This window comes from Pyrgilauda ruficollis, unplaced genomic scaffold (assembly GCF_017590135.1).
Source record: "Pyrgilauda ruficollis isolate IOZ18807 unplaced genomic scaffold, ASM1759013v1 scaffold74, whole genome shotgun sequence".
NCBI lineage: Eukaryota > Metazoa > Chordata > Aves > Passeriformes > Passeridae > Pyrgilauda > Pyrgilauda ruficollis.
This window is the reverse complement of record NW_024529266.1, coordinates 4,608,051-4,624,688: the sequence shown is the minus strand read 5'-3', so window position 1 is coordinate 4,624,688 and position 16,638 is coordinate 4,608,051. Positions and strand designations below refer to the sequence as shown.

Sequence of the window (16,638 nt, the reverse complement as noted above, 5' to 3'; positions counted from 1 at the left end):
ATTTGTTTAAAAAATTCAGCTGCAGAAAGATGAATCAGTCTTAAAAAACTAGCAGTGATTCATCTAAAAAGGAATAGTTCTTCCAATCTGTTCTGAGAATGGAACAAATAGAAGCTTCAAAGCAAATAAGTGCACAGGTGAATTTAAGTAACCATCTTAGAAGGCTGCCCACAGTTTATTTGGAGATGTTTTTTTTCAAGGGAGAATGTGGTGGTTTGTCCTGTTTGGGTGGTTTTGGTTTGGTTTGTTTCAAGGTTTTTGAATTGTTTGGTGGATTTTTTTTCTTTTATTCTTTTGTATTTGTTAGGGCCTTTTGGAGGGTTTGGAGTTTTTGGATAGGAAACAACTTGAAAAAAGTAAGGAAAGAGTAGTTAGGTGCTTTGTGTCTGCTATGTAGTAGTAGCTTTAGGCTCCAGCTGCGGACTCTTAAATAAAATCTTCTCTCAGTGCTCTCTGATTAAGTAACCCAAGGAGTTTCCTATTTCAGGGGCCATGTGATAAACAGTGTTTATCAACATGTTTGTATCTCTCTTTTCTCTGATTAAACACTGGGCTGACTTACACCACTCACCCTGTGTTGCCATTCCTGTCACTGTCTACTAGAGTACTTCAGCAGTGTTCAGCTCTAGGATAGGAAGCTGAGACAGTCGGTTGTGTCTGTTGCCTTTATGTTCCCTTTTACTTGTGGGAAATCCATCCTCCAGCTGAAGCCAGCTTACCACACTCAGCAACTTACCCATCATCTTTTATAATATCATTATAGCCATAGAAAACTTTCCCCTCAGTTTATTATGAAAAGGACCTCCTTTTTCTGTTTCTGGCTAGATTATGAATTCAGGTATTTCTGCTTACTTAACACTGGGTCTCAAACCTGTAGCTTAGAAACACTTTGGCTCTAAAGCCATTTGAACTGGTTTCTTTGACCGAAAACATGCTGAGGAAAAATTAGCTTACTTGGGTTGGCAAAAGTGATAGTGAAAAATTACCCTCAGAACTGCAGCTTGATTCAAGCAGTTTTGTAAGTATACCCAGTGTGAAAGGATCTAATAGCAACAAATACAGAGTATTGTTCCTATTTTTTTGAGACAGTTGGTTTTGCACAGGATGAGAAACAGATCAAGAAAACTTGACGTGCAAATTGTTGTGAAGGAGGAAATCTTACATCAGCCAATTTTATGTGAGCTGGATACACAAAGTGAAGAGTGTCAACATGTTGGAATTCCATAAAAAGATGTTTAGCCTCAACTGGCTAAGTGGCCTATTTTTCCTGTCTTTAGTTAAACAGTGCACATTTGTAGAAGGAATAGACCTTTTGTGGAGGGTTATCCCTGGGTAGCTGGTGGGTACCTACCGAACTGTTGACACCCCTCCCTCAGCAGACCAGGAGGAGAAAATGGGATGAGAAAATGCATGGGTTAAGACAGGGACATTACTCACTGGTACCCACAACAGATGAAACAAACTGGCCTTGGGAAAATTATTTTATTACCAATTAAAATTAAAATATGATAACCAAACATTTTCCGCCAACCTCCCCGTCCTTCCCAGATTCACTCTTCTGCCTTCTCTCTCACAGTGATGTAGAAGAACTGGGGATGGTCAGTTAAGAGTCATGTCCTGGTCAGTCTGTAAGATTTCTTCTCTGCTTCCTTCCTCTCCTCACTATTGCCCTGCTCCAGCATGGGGTCCACTCCATGGGATACAGTCTGTCATAAACTTATTCAGAGTGGATCCTCCTTTTGCTGGGATGGTCCTTCAGGAAGAGACTGTTCCAGCATGGATCCCTGTGGGCTACAGTTCCTGCCAGGAACCTGCTCTTGCGTGGGCTCTTTGGGCTGCAGCTTTATTCAGGGCTCATCCATCCACCTGCTTAGTGTGAGTGCTCCAAGGCTGCCACTGTGGATATCTGCTCCAGCGTGCTCCACAGTGGGTTGCAGGTGTAGAGCCTGCTTCCCCATCATCTAGTAGGATTGTGCTGCTGAGCAGTACCACAGCAGTAATTAGCAATACTAATTAGCAAGACTGTTAGTATCTCATTTAATGTGTGTGTTTACTTGCATAGAGCCACAGGCTGCAGGGAATCTGTTCCAGTGCCTGGAATATCTCCTCCTGCTCCTCCATTATGGGTCTGGCTGCCTGCAGGACTCTTCCTCACTCATCTTCCATAGCATTTTTTACTCCTTGTTAAATACATTACGGAGAGGAGGCACCAGCTTGTGTTTGTTGGAACTGGCTGTCTGACACAGCCCTCCTTGCTGCCACACCCTTGCCACCTAAACCCACTACATCTCTTTTCACAGCAGCAGGTGTATGTAACTTCAAAGATGCACTAATAAGGCAAAGGCTCGATTCCTTCATCCTGTAAAAAACAAGCCTCAGGAGTATAAAAAACAATTTCATCAGGTGGTTTCTCCGAGAGCTTTGTCTCTCTATGATGGCCTACCTGAATGGCTTGATGTCAGAAGTTCTTTTTCACAGGAGTAACTTCAAGTAAAGTTGAATACATTTGTCTTTTAATTACAAGTATAACAGCAGTGAAATCAAAATACAAAATTAGCACGTAAGATTTGCATAGAGATAATTACTACTAAAGGAGTACAAACTTCTAAAATTTCACAACTAAAAAAATTTACCTGCTAAACAACAGTAGCACAGTAGTAAGATATGAATATTAAGAATGTTAATATATCAGTTAATGTATGTTTTACTTGCACAGATCCAAAACCTGAACAGCAGAACACTGACCAGGATAGGTTTGGCTTACATCATTACCACAGAACCACAGAAAAATATTAACTTGAAGCACAGTTTTTATTTCTTTTAACATAGATTAAGCAGGTTTCTTTATCATAAAAAAAGCTTTAAGTATTATCCCCTTAAAACAATAATGAATTTTGACGTCAGGTCACAACAGGCTTGTAGGTATGATAGACATTATCTGTAACCAGTAGCTACAATGCAGAATAAGCTTAATGCTGGGACTCAAACTGAGTTTCTTTCCTCTAACTTCAGTCTCAAGTTTCAACTCTTAAAATGAAGTTCAAGTTGCATTCATTAATAGCTCCAGCCTTCCACGTAATACAATTATTGCACTTGTACTGGTTGTATTGGCTTAGTAAAGCCATTCTAAAGCAACAGTTTAATATCTGCACATTTTAAAGCACTTGATCTTATCTACAAAGGAAATAAAGATGATGAAACCACAATTAATTTAAAACTTAATTGTGAATAATCTTAGTTTCAGAGTTTAAATGGATGTGCATTTAGTAACTACACTAGAAAAGCAACAGATGCTGTAACTACCCTATGATATGGTTTGGTCCATGTCAGTAATCAAGTGATGTTATAAAAAATAAACTAGTTTATCATGTATAAAATGAGTAATGTTGCATTTTTGTTCAGATTGCACAGTACAAACAAGCTATATCTAAATTAATACTGTTACAGGTAGTTATTACATAGGGACAGCAGCTAGAAAAAATAAGTACCTCAAAGCAACAGACTTCTGCAGCCAGGTTTTCATAACATTGTATGAAAGTTAAATATGTCTTAGTTAGAAGTATGCATATTATAAAATGTTTGAAAAATGTTTAAGTATGAGCTGTTAAACTAGTTTTCCATAGCAAGAGTATATGATGATTATTTACATTTTAAAAATCCACTTATCAGAAAAGAATTTACAATGAAATAAATAACCTTCAGCAGTCCATTAACCCAACTACATCTGTTAAGTGGCAGTAGAAAACAGGTAAGCCACCTTGTGTCAGTGTTAGGTCAGTAAAGTATGCCTCATCCAGAAAGAAGTGCAACTCTGCTTTAACTTTCCTAGTCATCTAGAAACATGCAAATACACATAGGTACCTCCAAATATGGTACAGTCTTGAGTATTTGTACAAGATTATTCACAAAAACATACAATATATTTTACAGTCCTTTAATACAAAATATTGGTATCAAACCAATCCGAACTGCATTGATCAGATATTTATTAGGCAGGGAAGCTGCAAAGAAAACAGTTTTTATATTTAATCCCCTCTTCACCTTTTAAACTGAAGCAAGATATAAGTAGTTTCTTCGGAACATTTTGGTGATGTAAAGGTACTGACAAACATTGGCTGAATCTGTCTCCATGTGTGTTCACTCTCCAACACTATTTAAAGTATCAAAATGTGAAGTCTGGCCATTGCATCAAAAAAGAGTCATGCCTCCTTTTGAAATTATTAGATAAAACTGGTATTTAGTTATCCCCACTAAAAATTTCAAAGATTGAAATATTAAAAAACCAAAACAAACAAAATTAAAAAGAGCTGAAATCCAAAACACAGAAGCAGATCTAAGAGCTGGTTTGCTTCCTTTCACACCTGAACAAATGGAAATTGTTGACCTTCCATTTAAGACACAACACAGTCATAACTGCCTTCTTGGAATGAATCCTCATCCTCTGTCTTAGCCTTGTCCTCTTCATGTCTGCTTGCACTGGTGCTGCCAGCATCACTCTGAGGATTAGTGCCATGGCTAGATGAAGTCCTGCTTTCCTCAGCTCTTGGGTTCACTTGTTCAGGAACCTTAGAAGGATTCACTGGTTGAAACGCTTCTGGTTGTACTTGCTCTTCTACTATTTCATTTAGTTTCTGGATCTGTGGTTTGATGATACTTAGAAATGGCTTGTACCCAGGGCTAGGAAGAGAATGGGACAGAACAACATAAATTAATAAAAATTAATACTTTTGTCACGTGCCTGAAAAGCAGAAATGTTTATAAATAAAGAGATAAAGGCAATCTGATCAAACAAGTTAGAAAACTGAGTTCGTTTCGATTTGGTTTGTGTTTTGGGGTTTTTTTCCCAGTTTGATTACAACTCTCTGAAGTGAGGTTTCAGCTAAGGCCAATGTAATTACTCGAAGTTACTTTTTACATTAAAAAATATCTATGGCTCAAATGAACATGAAGGTAGAAAGTAACACTCACCAATCCGTAGAAGCCCACTTGTCAACAGCATCTAGGCCAGTCTTGATATTCTGACAGATTTCTCCATCAGTATCAGAGGACTGCATGATACTAAAAACCTGGTTGATAACCGAAGATTCTCGGAGAATAAGGCCTATGACAACACACCAATCCAGACATCCTGCTTCCATGAAGATATGTAGCAAATACCTATATGGAAAGAAAAGCTGTTTATTTTTCTACTCCCAAGACAAAAATTGCAGTGTGATAGTGTAGATTGTTTCTTTCTCCAAATGCTGCATGCCAGCAATTCTCAGTCTCAAAGGTGTCATTACTTACCGCAGCTGCACCTGTGACTTGTGTGGCCCTTTACTGGCCAGCTCTAGAGAGAGCTGCTCAAGCTCTGACTGAGTTAAACTTAGACTGGAGAAGTTTTCATCCACCATGGTCCAGTCTCCATCCACCATAGAACTTGTTTCAGTCAGGTCTGTTGCTGAACCAATGCTGCATTCGTCACCTATCAAAAACACTCAGAAACATAAGGGAAAAAAGAAACTACTTACTTTAGTAAGACTCAGAATTTCTGAACTACTTCCTAAAAAAACTGACAAACAGTAATGCTTTACAGTGCATCACAGTTACTTCAGGCATATTGTCCATCCCACTTCAGCATTCTTCTTGTCACACTGGATGGCAGAACTAATGTTGCAGGAATGCAATAGTTTTTCTATTCAGTAAAAATAATTCATAAGAATTATTATCAGTAAGGCATCCTAGGTATGTGTTGGCAATCATCACAAAAGCACCAATACAGCACCTTGCATACTACAGTCCTAGAATTAAGTCTAGGAAGGGTTACAGTCTGTCTAAAATTCTACTTATTTAACTTTAAATTTTGTTAAAATTAAGTTTCAATATCAAATTATTTTCTTTACACAAAACCATGAAGATTTTGAATGCTTTGTAATGTAAATATTTATCAGCACACATTACAAAAAGAAGTATTTCCAGTAAAACACAAAGAGCACATGCAGTAACAGAATTTTCAAAGGAACAGTAACAACAAAGCTAAAACCATTACAGTGGTGAGTCACGAAGGCACCTATTCTTGAGAACTATTTCCATATTAAAGCAGATGCATCTTTTCTTGGAAAATGTTCAGGAAGTCAAAAAGTTAATTTATCTTCTTGCCAATAAATACCAGTGCTGGATTAGTAACTTGTGAATTTTTAATTAGAATTCAGCTTGCAATGTTTTGAAGGCTATTCATTTAGTTTCTTTAGAAATAAACTGCTTCAAAATGCATAGCAAAGTCCATTGAACTCAAAGGTCTTCATCCAGCTCAGAAAAAACCCCCCACATATATTTGTTTAAAGAAAGAGCACTAGTGGCAGGCAGCAATAAAATCAGTGCAATGAAAAGAGATACCTATTTTCTTGCAGTCTCCAGATTTAAAAAACAAGAGAAACAGGACTGAAAATAAAATGAGACTGTGCCCAAGCAGACACAGAGGATCTCCTAATGCTCTGAATCTCACAGAAGACTCTACAGTTGTAAAAAATAAGAAATTGTAGCTCACACTAGGTACTTAGATCTTTGCCCTAATGAAGTGGAAATCACATTATTTAGATATTGTTGAAAACATTGCTCTATGCTCAAAGACAAGAGGAAGTATACAAAATTTTAAAAATACTAGAATGGTCTGACAAACTTTTCCCATCTCTTTCTGTGTTCAGAAAAAATACATACAAAGTACAATTTCTCTTTGTATTTTACTAAGTTCATCATACACTGCAGCTTTTAAAAAGCAATTTACATAAAGCCATAGGAAAAAATACAGCTATATGGATCTCTAATATCCTCAACTTCCTCAGTAAGTAATGTATCTAGTATCATTCTTAAGAAACCCAAAAGTACAAAGTTCATGCAATTAGAGCTGTTCCAACCTGTGCAAGAGGTTGATCTATGCAAGAGACAAACAAAAAGCCACAACACAGGACACTCTTCCTATCCAGACTGAAAAAATACTGAACTTCAAGTTATCACCACAGATAGAAACTCCAGCAAATATCTATTTCATATTCAACTTCACATACTTAGAGATGTACAACATGGGCATTACATTTCTGTTGTAAAAAATTCAGTTCATGTTTCAGTAAGTCCTTTCTTTTTTTTTTTTTTCCCTGAATTTTTCTTATCAGTAGCTGGGAAGCGACAATACAGCAGTGACACACAAATATCAAAATATAAGCACACACTTCACATTCTTCCAGTGAGCAGATAGAAGGAAGAGTGACTAACCTTTACTTAGCAAAGGAGAAAGGAATGCATCTTGCATGTGTGGTCCATGGGATGAAACAGTGTCAATCTCTCTCTGAGAAGAGCTGATAGTACCAAGCCAGCTGCGACTGCGAGGTGTGTTTGAAATCCCGGTGTCCATTTCCATGTTTATAAAGGTGTCTGTAGACTGAGATTTTAGTAGTTGCTCCCCCACAGCTAAAAAATCAAAACACACCATAGAAAAATCATGTAAGTACCCAGAAGGAAATTTAGACAGTTCAGGCATTTCAGAAAGCTAAAACTTGCATCGAAGTCAATATTCAGGGGACCAATGAAATTCAAAGGAATGCAGCAAGTTTAGGCATTTCAGGAATTTCTGGGCAGCTTTTTATGAGAGCACTGGCATAAAAGAAGTATGATGTAATAAAGTGTTAGCATCAACAGAAGTAAATAATGATGCTGCTGCTGAGAAGAAGAAGACTTGGCAGCAATGTCGACCTTGCCATAATGGAGATAAGGTAGCAAATGTCAACTATGCTGTAAGGAGGTAAGGTAGTGAACTGAGAGATCAGTAACAATAAGGAGGTTTACAGAAATCTTCAAAGTTCTTATCATCTAACAAAGTCAATTTCAAACATTAGGAACATTACTTTTTAAAAAAGTTAATCAAAGAGTCATCTAGAGACAATAAAAGAATATTGATTTTAGTCATTTTCTGCAGCAGAATTTACACCGCAGCAATTTCCATGTTAAGTTCAACATCTATACTGATATCCAATTCAGTACACCTTAGAAAGCAGGAGATTTCAACAGAAAAGGTAATCACACAAGAGATACTGTCTATGCTAAACAGAATCTCTGCAAAAACATTCTATGTGAGAAAGCTGTGCAGGTGGCAAGCCTTAGCCTGTTCTTATCTTGGCTAAAGAGAGAGCCTGTCTCAGAACAGGCTGAGAGTCACAGATGTAGCACTGCAGGAAGGAAATCTGAGTTTGAAATCTATCAAACTCAGATGTTACTGTACCTGTCTTGTACTTTCCATTCTTGAAAGGTGAATTAATGGATGAAGCTGGTATAACTGGAAATGGCCAGAGGAAATCCTTGTGTAGCTTTTTCAAAGCACACACAAAATCCTCCACACGGGCAGCTCTGGCTCGCTCCTTGCACAGCCAGCCGATCAGCTCAAAGCCCAGCTGTGCAGCAAAGCAGCCAAGGTCTTTCAGCTTGATTTCCTCCAGCAGACGCCGAGCATGCCGCCAGAGCATCATGTCAATGTACATGTTCTCTGCACAGTCACTGTCTTTACTCCACCTACACACACAGCACAGAACAGCCAAGTGAACACTGATAAAGCTGAGTCACAAAGGTCACAACTGCAGAACATCGAGTCACCAGAGTAGTAAAAGGGGAGCTTTCTATATAACAGCAGAAGCAGTTTCCCTAATTCCTTGCTGTTTATATTCTCTAAAAGATCCCACTGCTTCAACAGGTAGGTGAAATAAAGGATTTAAATTACAACAGCAGCAGTTTTTATAGAGCATTAAACTATTAGCAATGCAGAAAAAAGTAAAGTAAGAGAGACAAAAGGCATTGCAAAGTTTAGAGAAATAGTCAAGTCAAAATACAAGCCTTCCTATCAAAACCTTTAAGACAGTACTCTCTATTAAAAATTACTAATTCAGATTTGAAACTAGGATGGTTTTAGAAATCAGGATGGGGAAAAACACCAAGGCAAAGATAATAATGAATTTCAGTTCAATACTACTTCTGAATTGTAATATCTATCAATATCAAGTCAGTATACAGCAGCTTTAAAGAGATTCACCCCAAGGCATAAAAAGTTCTATTTGTAGCTTGGAAACACAGTGCCAGATCAAGATATGCACAGAAGCAGAGCAGCACACTGCTGCAAACTGTGAGCTGTTCAAAATGTATTCTTCAGCAAAACAAGTCCTTTAAATATGAGGCACGTGGTCTTACTAGCTACTTAAATTACTACACACGTAATGTGTCCCACATCCAGTGGTTTCAGGGTCTTTTGATCAGCAGTATCTAGGTAAGCATGCCTGTGCATACATACAAACACACATACATGTATTTACATGTGTGAGAATATATTTTCCCAAGAATGTTATGAGACACACACAGTACAAAAGTTGTGAAATTATAAATGCAAAAGATGTAGAAGGAGATTATGGCAAACCTATCATATAATTTATTTCTATAGCTTAAATTGGTAAGAAAGTTAGTCTTCTACCTAATAAAGTGAGGAAGGAGAGGACATTACCTTTTTCCAGATGGGCCAGAGGGCATACTCAGTGTTTTTGTCAGATTAAATTTGCTATGGAGATTCTCTGCTGATTGGGATAAACTAATGCTGCGATGCCTGAAGAATTCAAAACCACCACTTGAACTAGGTTCCTAAAAGCAAGAAAACCAAAACATACACTCAAAGGACCAAACATGATACACAACATGAAGATTAACCATACAAGGCTTGATGCACAGTATTTACTTTTCTCATCACAAACCTGAGTTGTTGGTGTAGCTGGGGGTGTTTCTGTTTCTCCAGAGCCAATAGCTTTAAGAAATCTAATCATATGACGACAGAGATCCCACTTTCCCTGCTCTAAGGCAGTATTAAATAGGAGAGTAGCGTGTTGTCTGCTAACTGCTGGAACTTCCATATTCTGCAAGCAACAAAGCATAATTAAGTGATTTACTTTTACTACAGAGCATCAGAAGTTCTACTAAGTCAAGCCACATTGCTTCACATTGGAGTATACCAAAAATTAAAACCAGAAAATTTCATGCTATAATTTTCCCATTTAAAATGGTAAACTAACTACTTACACTGCATGATCTTACCACCCTTCATAACTGGACATAATATCAACAGAAAACTGTTAAATTAAAGATCTGTTGAACATGCACAACTTTGATATGACATTATTTTTAAAATACTGCAATATAAGTAAATATCAGTACTCTTGCAATAGATCTGGTGCCATTACCTGTAGAATAATAAGGTAAGAGGCAGCTGTGTCCAAGTCCTGGGCCATTAAGCACTCTTCAAATAAGTCCTTTGGGTTTCCAACAGCAGCAAAAAGGTAATTCCACAGGGCATATTCTGTCTTCCTAGCACAATGAACAACTGTCTGCAGGAAGAGGGGGAATTCTGTAATGAACTTCGCCACAGTGGGAAGGAGAGGATCGGGAATAGGTTCCCGCGAGGTAGCTTCTTCTTCCAGCACTTCATGAAGCATCAGTTCTAGTACATGAGGAAAGTATGGTAATGTGGCACAGGAGTGGGCCAAAAGCAAGGCTTGTTCACCGAGGTTCCTAACCAAGAGCTGGCGTAAAATGTGATGGAGGTAGATCTGAGAGGTCCTCTCAACAATGGAGAAAGGAAAGAGAACCTCTAAGTGTTCTCTAGCACTGGTTTGAGTGTATAAACAGTCATAGAGCACAGTGTCATTAACAGCACCAAGAACCAAGGCATCTTCAAACAAAACAGCCAATGGGTATATGTTGATGTGGAAAGGCAGCATGATCCGTCTTGACAGAAAGGAATGCGGTTTTCGATGATCTCTGGGAAACAGGGGAAGCCAGACTTTCATACCTGCCCCACCACAGCTGAGCCACAGAGCCTCCAGTAAGTGGCGTTTCTGTTTGTTAATCCTGCAAGTAGTCCATACATTTTCAACAGACTGAGCTAGGACAACTGGAGCACAAAAAGGTAGCTATTTAAAATGAAAAATAAAAAATTTAAAAAAAAAATCAGTATCCATTATTCATTTTTTTCCTATTCACAAGAACTCTATTTTTCAGCTAAGAATTACTGTCTTCAAACATGTAATTCTTCTAACAAAGAAGAAACAAATCCGCTTCTCTCTTATCTGCATCCTAGCATGTGACAAAAGATGACTTAATACTTATATTAACTCAAGACATTTCTTTCTTTTTTTAACCTCCTTAATACTTAGTCAGGAAGCAGAGAGATAAGAATAAAGGTGAAAAATAAAAACCTGCTCTCTGCTTCTTCAGTTAGCCCCCACGTCCAACCTAGAACTGACAAATCTTTATCTGAATTTTGCAAATCTCTCTCTCCCAATGTGCTTGTTTCACAGAAAATTGGTTTTCATCAGCTCAGAAGAATTCAAAGGTCAGTAATTGATTTCTATTGTTGTTATTGCCAAGATCTTTGCAAATGTACTCTGCAAAAAATGATCATGTTCCATAAACATACGAAACAGTTCTGGACAGACTAGAGATTTTCTGTTATTGGTGCATACAAAATTTTGGGCAGTATCTTTACTCTTAAAGCTTGTCTATTTCATTTCAATATAACTAGCAAACACGAGCAAATGCTAATATACTTCCAGCCAACAATTCCGTCTGTAAGCAGAGATACTGTCGTGCTTATAGTCTTATTTTCTTTATGTCTGGACCATTCTCTTGCACAGCTTCTTCCATCACTGACATCTTTGAAGCCACATACAATACTCCACATATATTTACTCACATGCTTTCTTTGATTAGGATTATTATCTTTATCTCGTATCTGGGGTCCAGATCGATCCCTTTGCAACATGATAAGTTGTCCTGCTAAGTTAAGCATAATACTTTCAGCTTCACAAGCCTAAGGATAGAAAAATATTACTCAAATTATTTAAGCTTTTTGAATTATAATTTTACTCATATCCACATTAAAAACCCAGAAAAAAAGTAAATTAAATGTGCCACTTTACAGAGATAACTAACAACTGAATTCAATATAGAAGAACTCAGAAAAATCAAGAACCAGTTCTTGTGCAGAGGAGTAAATACTGGAAGGTTTCTTATTCACCAAACTCATTCCATGTGTTTAATATGGACTTTTTCCAACCACATGTCTTAAAATGGGCAATCCACCAGTATTCTAAGAAAAATAAAGCTCTGTGTTCTTATCAGTATCATCACAGTATGATTGCCAGTATCTGACTGCAAAGACTAACACTGATACACAACCCAACAGCTGAGCCAAAAAGAGCTCAGCCACACTTGCACAGAATCTTGAACTTTTATTTAGCTGCAGTTAGAGAAAAATTGTTATAGTAAGATGTGTCAAGAAAGCAAAGTATTCTGCTCAGTTAAGCCTCTGTTTGTGTTTACAATAAAAATCCAAGTTCTCTTTACATGTGCTTTCAGTGCCCTGACAAAATTCTGAAGTTAAGACAGGGACCTTCACATGTTATGTCATTGTTTGGCTGTTGCAGAATTGATACAGAATGCCTTATAGGATCATATGCCATCTTTCCATTTTTTCGATTTATTCTTTGAGTAATGGAAATGTTGTTGCAAGAACGGTAATTCCTAATGCCATGGATTGCTCTGGGTTTTGACTTTTAATATACAATACAGTACCTCATGATATTGTAGAGCAATACACCCTTGACAGAGTTAAATTTAATTTATTTACCAGGACTTGGTCTCAAACTTTGCAAGTTAAGAAAAGAAGGTATGAAATAAAATCTAAACTCGTACTTCTCTATCCACCCCCTCAGCCCCAATTCCCACATAAAATGTCTATATAATGAACATCAGAGAAAACCACATTCTGGATTTTACCACATAGAAGAGTCACTGATTTGTGATGGATTTATCAGCCAGCTAACCTTTAAGGAGTAAACTAACAAATTCAGACACAAATTTTACCAGACTTCGAGATTTCTATTACCTGCTGAGGCATCTTCAAGGTGATGCCAGTCTCTGTTCTCACTGATGTCAATGTAACAGACACTACAAGAAAAGGATGAGGAATGTACCGAGACATGGACACTTCTTGAAGAATTTGGATACTGGCGGTAGGATTAAGACTGAAAGGAAAATTACTACATTTAGAAATTTTACAACAGTACTTAACATGAAATAACTACCTTGAAGTAAACCTAACGAAAATAAGCAACTTACCCTTCGCAAACAATTTACTCTATGGAACAAATGACATTCCTTTAATCAGGAATCAGTAGAAATGCCCACTTATCTACTCTATATAAAGTTACCAAACAAATCTAAACTGGGTTACTGATCTTGATACTTTGGGAAATACAGCTATGCATGGGTAGAAGACAATATCAGATACTTCAGAATACGACTCTGTTGACCCTTCAATGAGACAGTCTCCAGGTTTGGATTCTGTTGGGAGCTTTTTTTAAAAGCATTGAAAATATTTTTCTCTGAAGTTCATCAACAACTTGCTTTTTTCTACCACAAAAAGGCCCCTTCTTGATAAAAAAAAAGATATCATAACTATAAGAAAAATCACCTACATAGGCACTTAACCCCCCCCACCCCCAGATCACCCAGATCAGTCTCTGTATCTTTAACACCTTCTTAGATTCACTAATCTTAACTGTCTGAAAGCACCTGGCATATTTTATGTTGCTACTTCTTTTGCACTAAAACAATTCCTCAACACCACACCAAGACCAAATCTTTTCTCTCTTCATCTTTGCAAACTGGCTGCCATCTTCCCTTTACTCACTATTGCTTCTAATGTTAGAAGCATGTTTTTATTTTAAAATATTCAAATACATAGGTGTCTTTTAGTCCCTTTTTGTCCTATCTGTATTCAGTTCTCAAATTCCTATAATTTAGAACATGCTTGTTCAGACAGCTGGAAATGTGCACACATCAGCCACTACCTACCTCTACCTTGCATGTGCCTGTCAGCATGCATGCAAGTCAAAGCACTCATGAACTTGCGCGTAGAAATAACATCACTCTGTATTTTAAAAATCTGACTCCACCAGCTATCAAACACTTTTGTATTATTGCAGGAATTTACTCAGACTGAGAGCAGGTCTACAGGTACCTTACTGCAAAAGCACTCAAATAGTGACACTCACCCCTCAGACCTTCTCTCAATGCTGTAAAGGCAAATGGAACAATCTGCTCTGAACAATATCACAATGTCCCGGAAGACACTCAGTAGTAACGTGTTTGCTTGCACTTTGGTGATGTGAGCAAACGCGTTGTCAAGGTTAGACGTTCGCAGGTAGATTCTCAGCTGCAAGGAAAAGGAGTCGTTTTAATACAGGTTCTGTTTACCAACAAGCTAATAGTAATTCCACTTCTGGTTATTTTCTTTATTGTGGAATGGCTGTCAAGAATTTCTACCAAGACACTCTACTGAGTTTTCGTTTCATCAAGTATTTTATCTATTGCATTTTATTATTATAGCTGAAGCAGTTAAAGCACAGTACAACCAAATGTGAAGTACTGAAAAACAATCATAAGGAATTTTATTCACCAGTTTTAAAAAGTAAAGAGCGAATAAACCTCCTCTGGCCATATAGTTTAAAAGCTTGCAAAACTATCCCAAAACACTGTATACGGGTGTCTCAGAACACACTTCATGCTAACATGCAAAAATGTCACAAAGTTTTCAGAACAATGAGTAAATTCACTGTAGTCAGAAGAAAACAGGTTTTAATAACAACAACAAAAATTCTTGGCAAAGAATGACTTATATATTAATATATAAACTCTGAATATAACCAAAAGCCACCAAAGTTTATCATGTATAAACATGTATACAACACCACAATAAATTTCATGCTTATAATACTACTGTCATACAGATTAGATATTCTAATCATTATATGTTTAGTTTGAAGAAAAGTATCTCACCTCTTCCTGGTGATCATTTAAATTATAACATGCAAGAACAATGAAGTCATTCCACCATGCTAAGCCACCTGTTACCATCATAGTTTGCTCCTGAAAAGAAAAAAGCAATTAGATGACATATGTATTTTTATATCCTTATACACACAGACATGTACATTATATGGGTAATTTCTTAAAGCCATGCATGATCTCTAAGTTTAATGCATAGTGCCAAGACTATGTATAAGAAGTTTTTAATGTTTAAAATAACCAAGTTACTAAAGAGTAGTATGTGAAGGACAAACCTCATCCTACAAAATACAGTTCCACAGTTCTTTATGCTACTGGCATCCCTGGACTCTCTCAAGTGTGTTTCTAGCCAGAATTTACAAGCTTTACATCCAAAAGCTACATCACATGAACTCTCAGATACGAAAAATGGAATTAAGTGTCTGACTGTACACACTCAAAATTGGAATGCTCTGCTAATATTCAGACACAAATTAGTGTGTCAAAACCACAAGATCTGTGTTTCAGACACTTTATGAGAAACACATGTATACCAGCATCCCTAATCCCAAGTGTGTCTACAGGCTGTTTACTTGAAAATTATACTCTTTAATTTTCTCCAAGTGTTACATCCCAACAAATAAAATCTTCCCTGTGCACCAGAATAAAATTCCACAACCTCTCACCTGGGTAATGTTTCCAAACAGCTTCCATTTTTTGGTAAGCAAAGAATAATGTGCAAAACCAAACTTGCCAACAACAGCTACATTCTGTCCAAGCTTGTCAATAGCTGAAAACTGTAAAAAAGAAATAAAAGCTACCAGAACCTCAGAAGGGAACTTGTTTAAACTATATATCCTATCCAAATGTGGTGCCACAAGGCAATAACATCAGACTCAAAATGTGTGAAATATCTTCATGTTTCATACTTTACTAACACAGTTTTCTTCCTGTAAAGTAAAATAATGATTTCATTTTCAGAGTTCAGCCAATCCTAATGGACAATTATAACCCTCCAATATTTTTAAATAACTATGAACATATTCTTAAAATAACTCACCCTTATAGGCCAGTTGCTCTCTAGATATGTACTATGAATCTAAAAAAAAAAGAGAGAAAACCAAAACCACATGACTATACCAACTACCATTAAGGTACCCATTAATTCTAACATCCTGTAGAAATTTGGACAATGTCAGTGTTTTTTTTTCAAAACACTATCATAAAGGTATTTAATGTTGGAAATTTGTTTTTAAATACAATTACTGCCCATACACCAAAAGTTATTGATGCCTAAATGCTACCTTGTTTCAAATACACAAAATACTGAAACACATTAACAACATACACTAACTAATACTATATTACAGATTAATAGTCACATTGCTCATCTCTCCTCCCTGCTACTTCCCTCTCTAAGACAATCTTTTAAAGGAACTTAAAGGTTTTGATAAATACAGCCTTCAGACAGGACTTTCAGTATAGGGATGAAATTTCTAATCCTGTCACAAATATACACCAGCATATCCAAAAGCCTTCTTATGAGAGAACTTTACTGGAGTATGTCAGATCAAATCCCAATTCTGTATTCTTCATGTCACATGGGATGATACACACCCAGCTTAGAACTCCATTCTCTAATCTGACACAAGGCAGGTAGGTACTGTTGAGACCCAGCCACTGTCCTTTTTCATGGATATCTTCCTCTGCACAGTAATTCTAATTGTTTCAGCTTTACTGTTACCACAG

General features: G+C 37.0%; 1 protein-coding gene across 5 annotated transcripts in view; it reads right to left on the bottom strand.

Annotated features, from left to right (window-relative positions):
• Positions 1 to 2,491: 2,491 nt before the first annotated feature.
• The window catches only part of RIC1 (RIC1 homolog, RAB6A GEF complex partner 1), a 46,106-nt gene continuing 31,959 nt past the window's right edge, over positions 2,492 to 16,638 (bottom strand). For 3 of the 5 annotated variants that reach the window (XM_041486100.1, XM_041486103.1, XM_041486102.1), the window contains exons 13-26: positions 15,950 to 15,988; positions 15,576 to 15,686; positions 14,902 to 14,991; positions 14,118 to 14,278; positions 12,947 to 13,085; positions 11,753 to 11,869; positions 10,242 to 10,970; positions 9,759 to 9,917; positions 9,515 to 9,648; positions 8,252 to 8,538; positions 7,249 to 7,443; positions 5,287 to 5,476; positions 4,969 to 5,157; positions 2,492 to 4,677 (exon numbers count right to left, since the gene is read on the bottom strand). In XM_041486100.1, the coding sequence (XP_041342034.1) occupies positions 4,392 to 4,677; positions 4,969 to 5,157; positions 5,287 to 5,476; positions 7,249 to 7,443; positions 8,252 to 8,538; positions 9,515 to 9,648; positions 9,759 to 9,917; positions 10,242 to 10,970; positions 11,753 to 11,869; positions 12,947 to 13,085; positions 14,118 to 14,278; positions 14,902 to 14,991; positions 15,576 to 15,686; positions 15,950 to 15,988 (2,826 nt within the window). In that variant the 3' untranslated portion in view covers positions 2,492 to 4,391. Of the gene's footprint in view, positions 4,678 to 4,968; positions 5,158 to 5,286; positions 5,503 to 7,248; positions 7,444 to 8,251; positions 8,539 to 9,514; positions 9,649 to 9,758; positions 9,918 to 10,241; positions 10,971 to 11,752; positions 11,870 to 12,946; positions 13,086 to 14,117; positions 14,279 to 14,901; positions 14,992 to 15,575; positions 15,687 to 15,949; positions 15,989 to 16,638 lie in introns of those variants that run through there. The other 2 variants (XM_041486104.1, XM_041486105.1) reach the window with 2 other exon arrangements.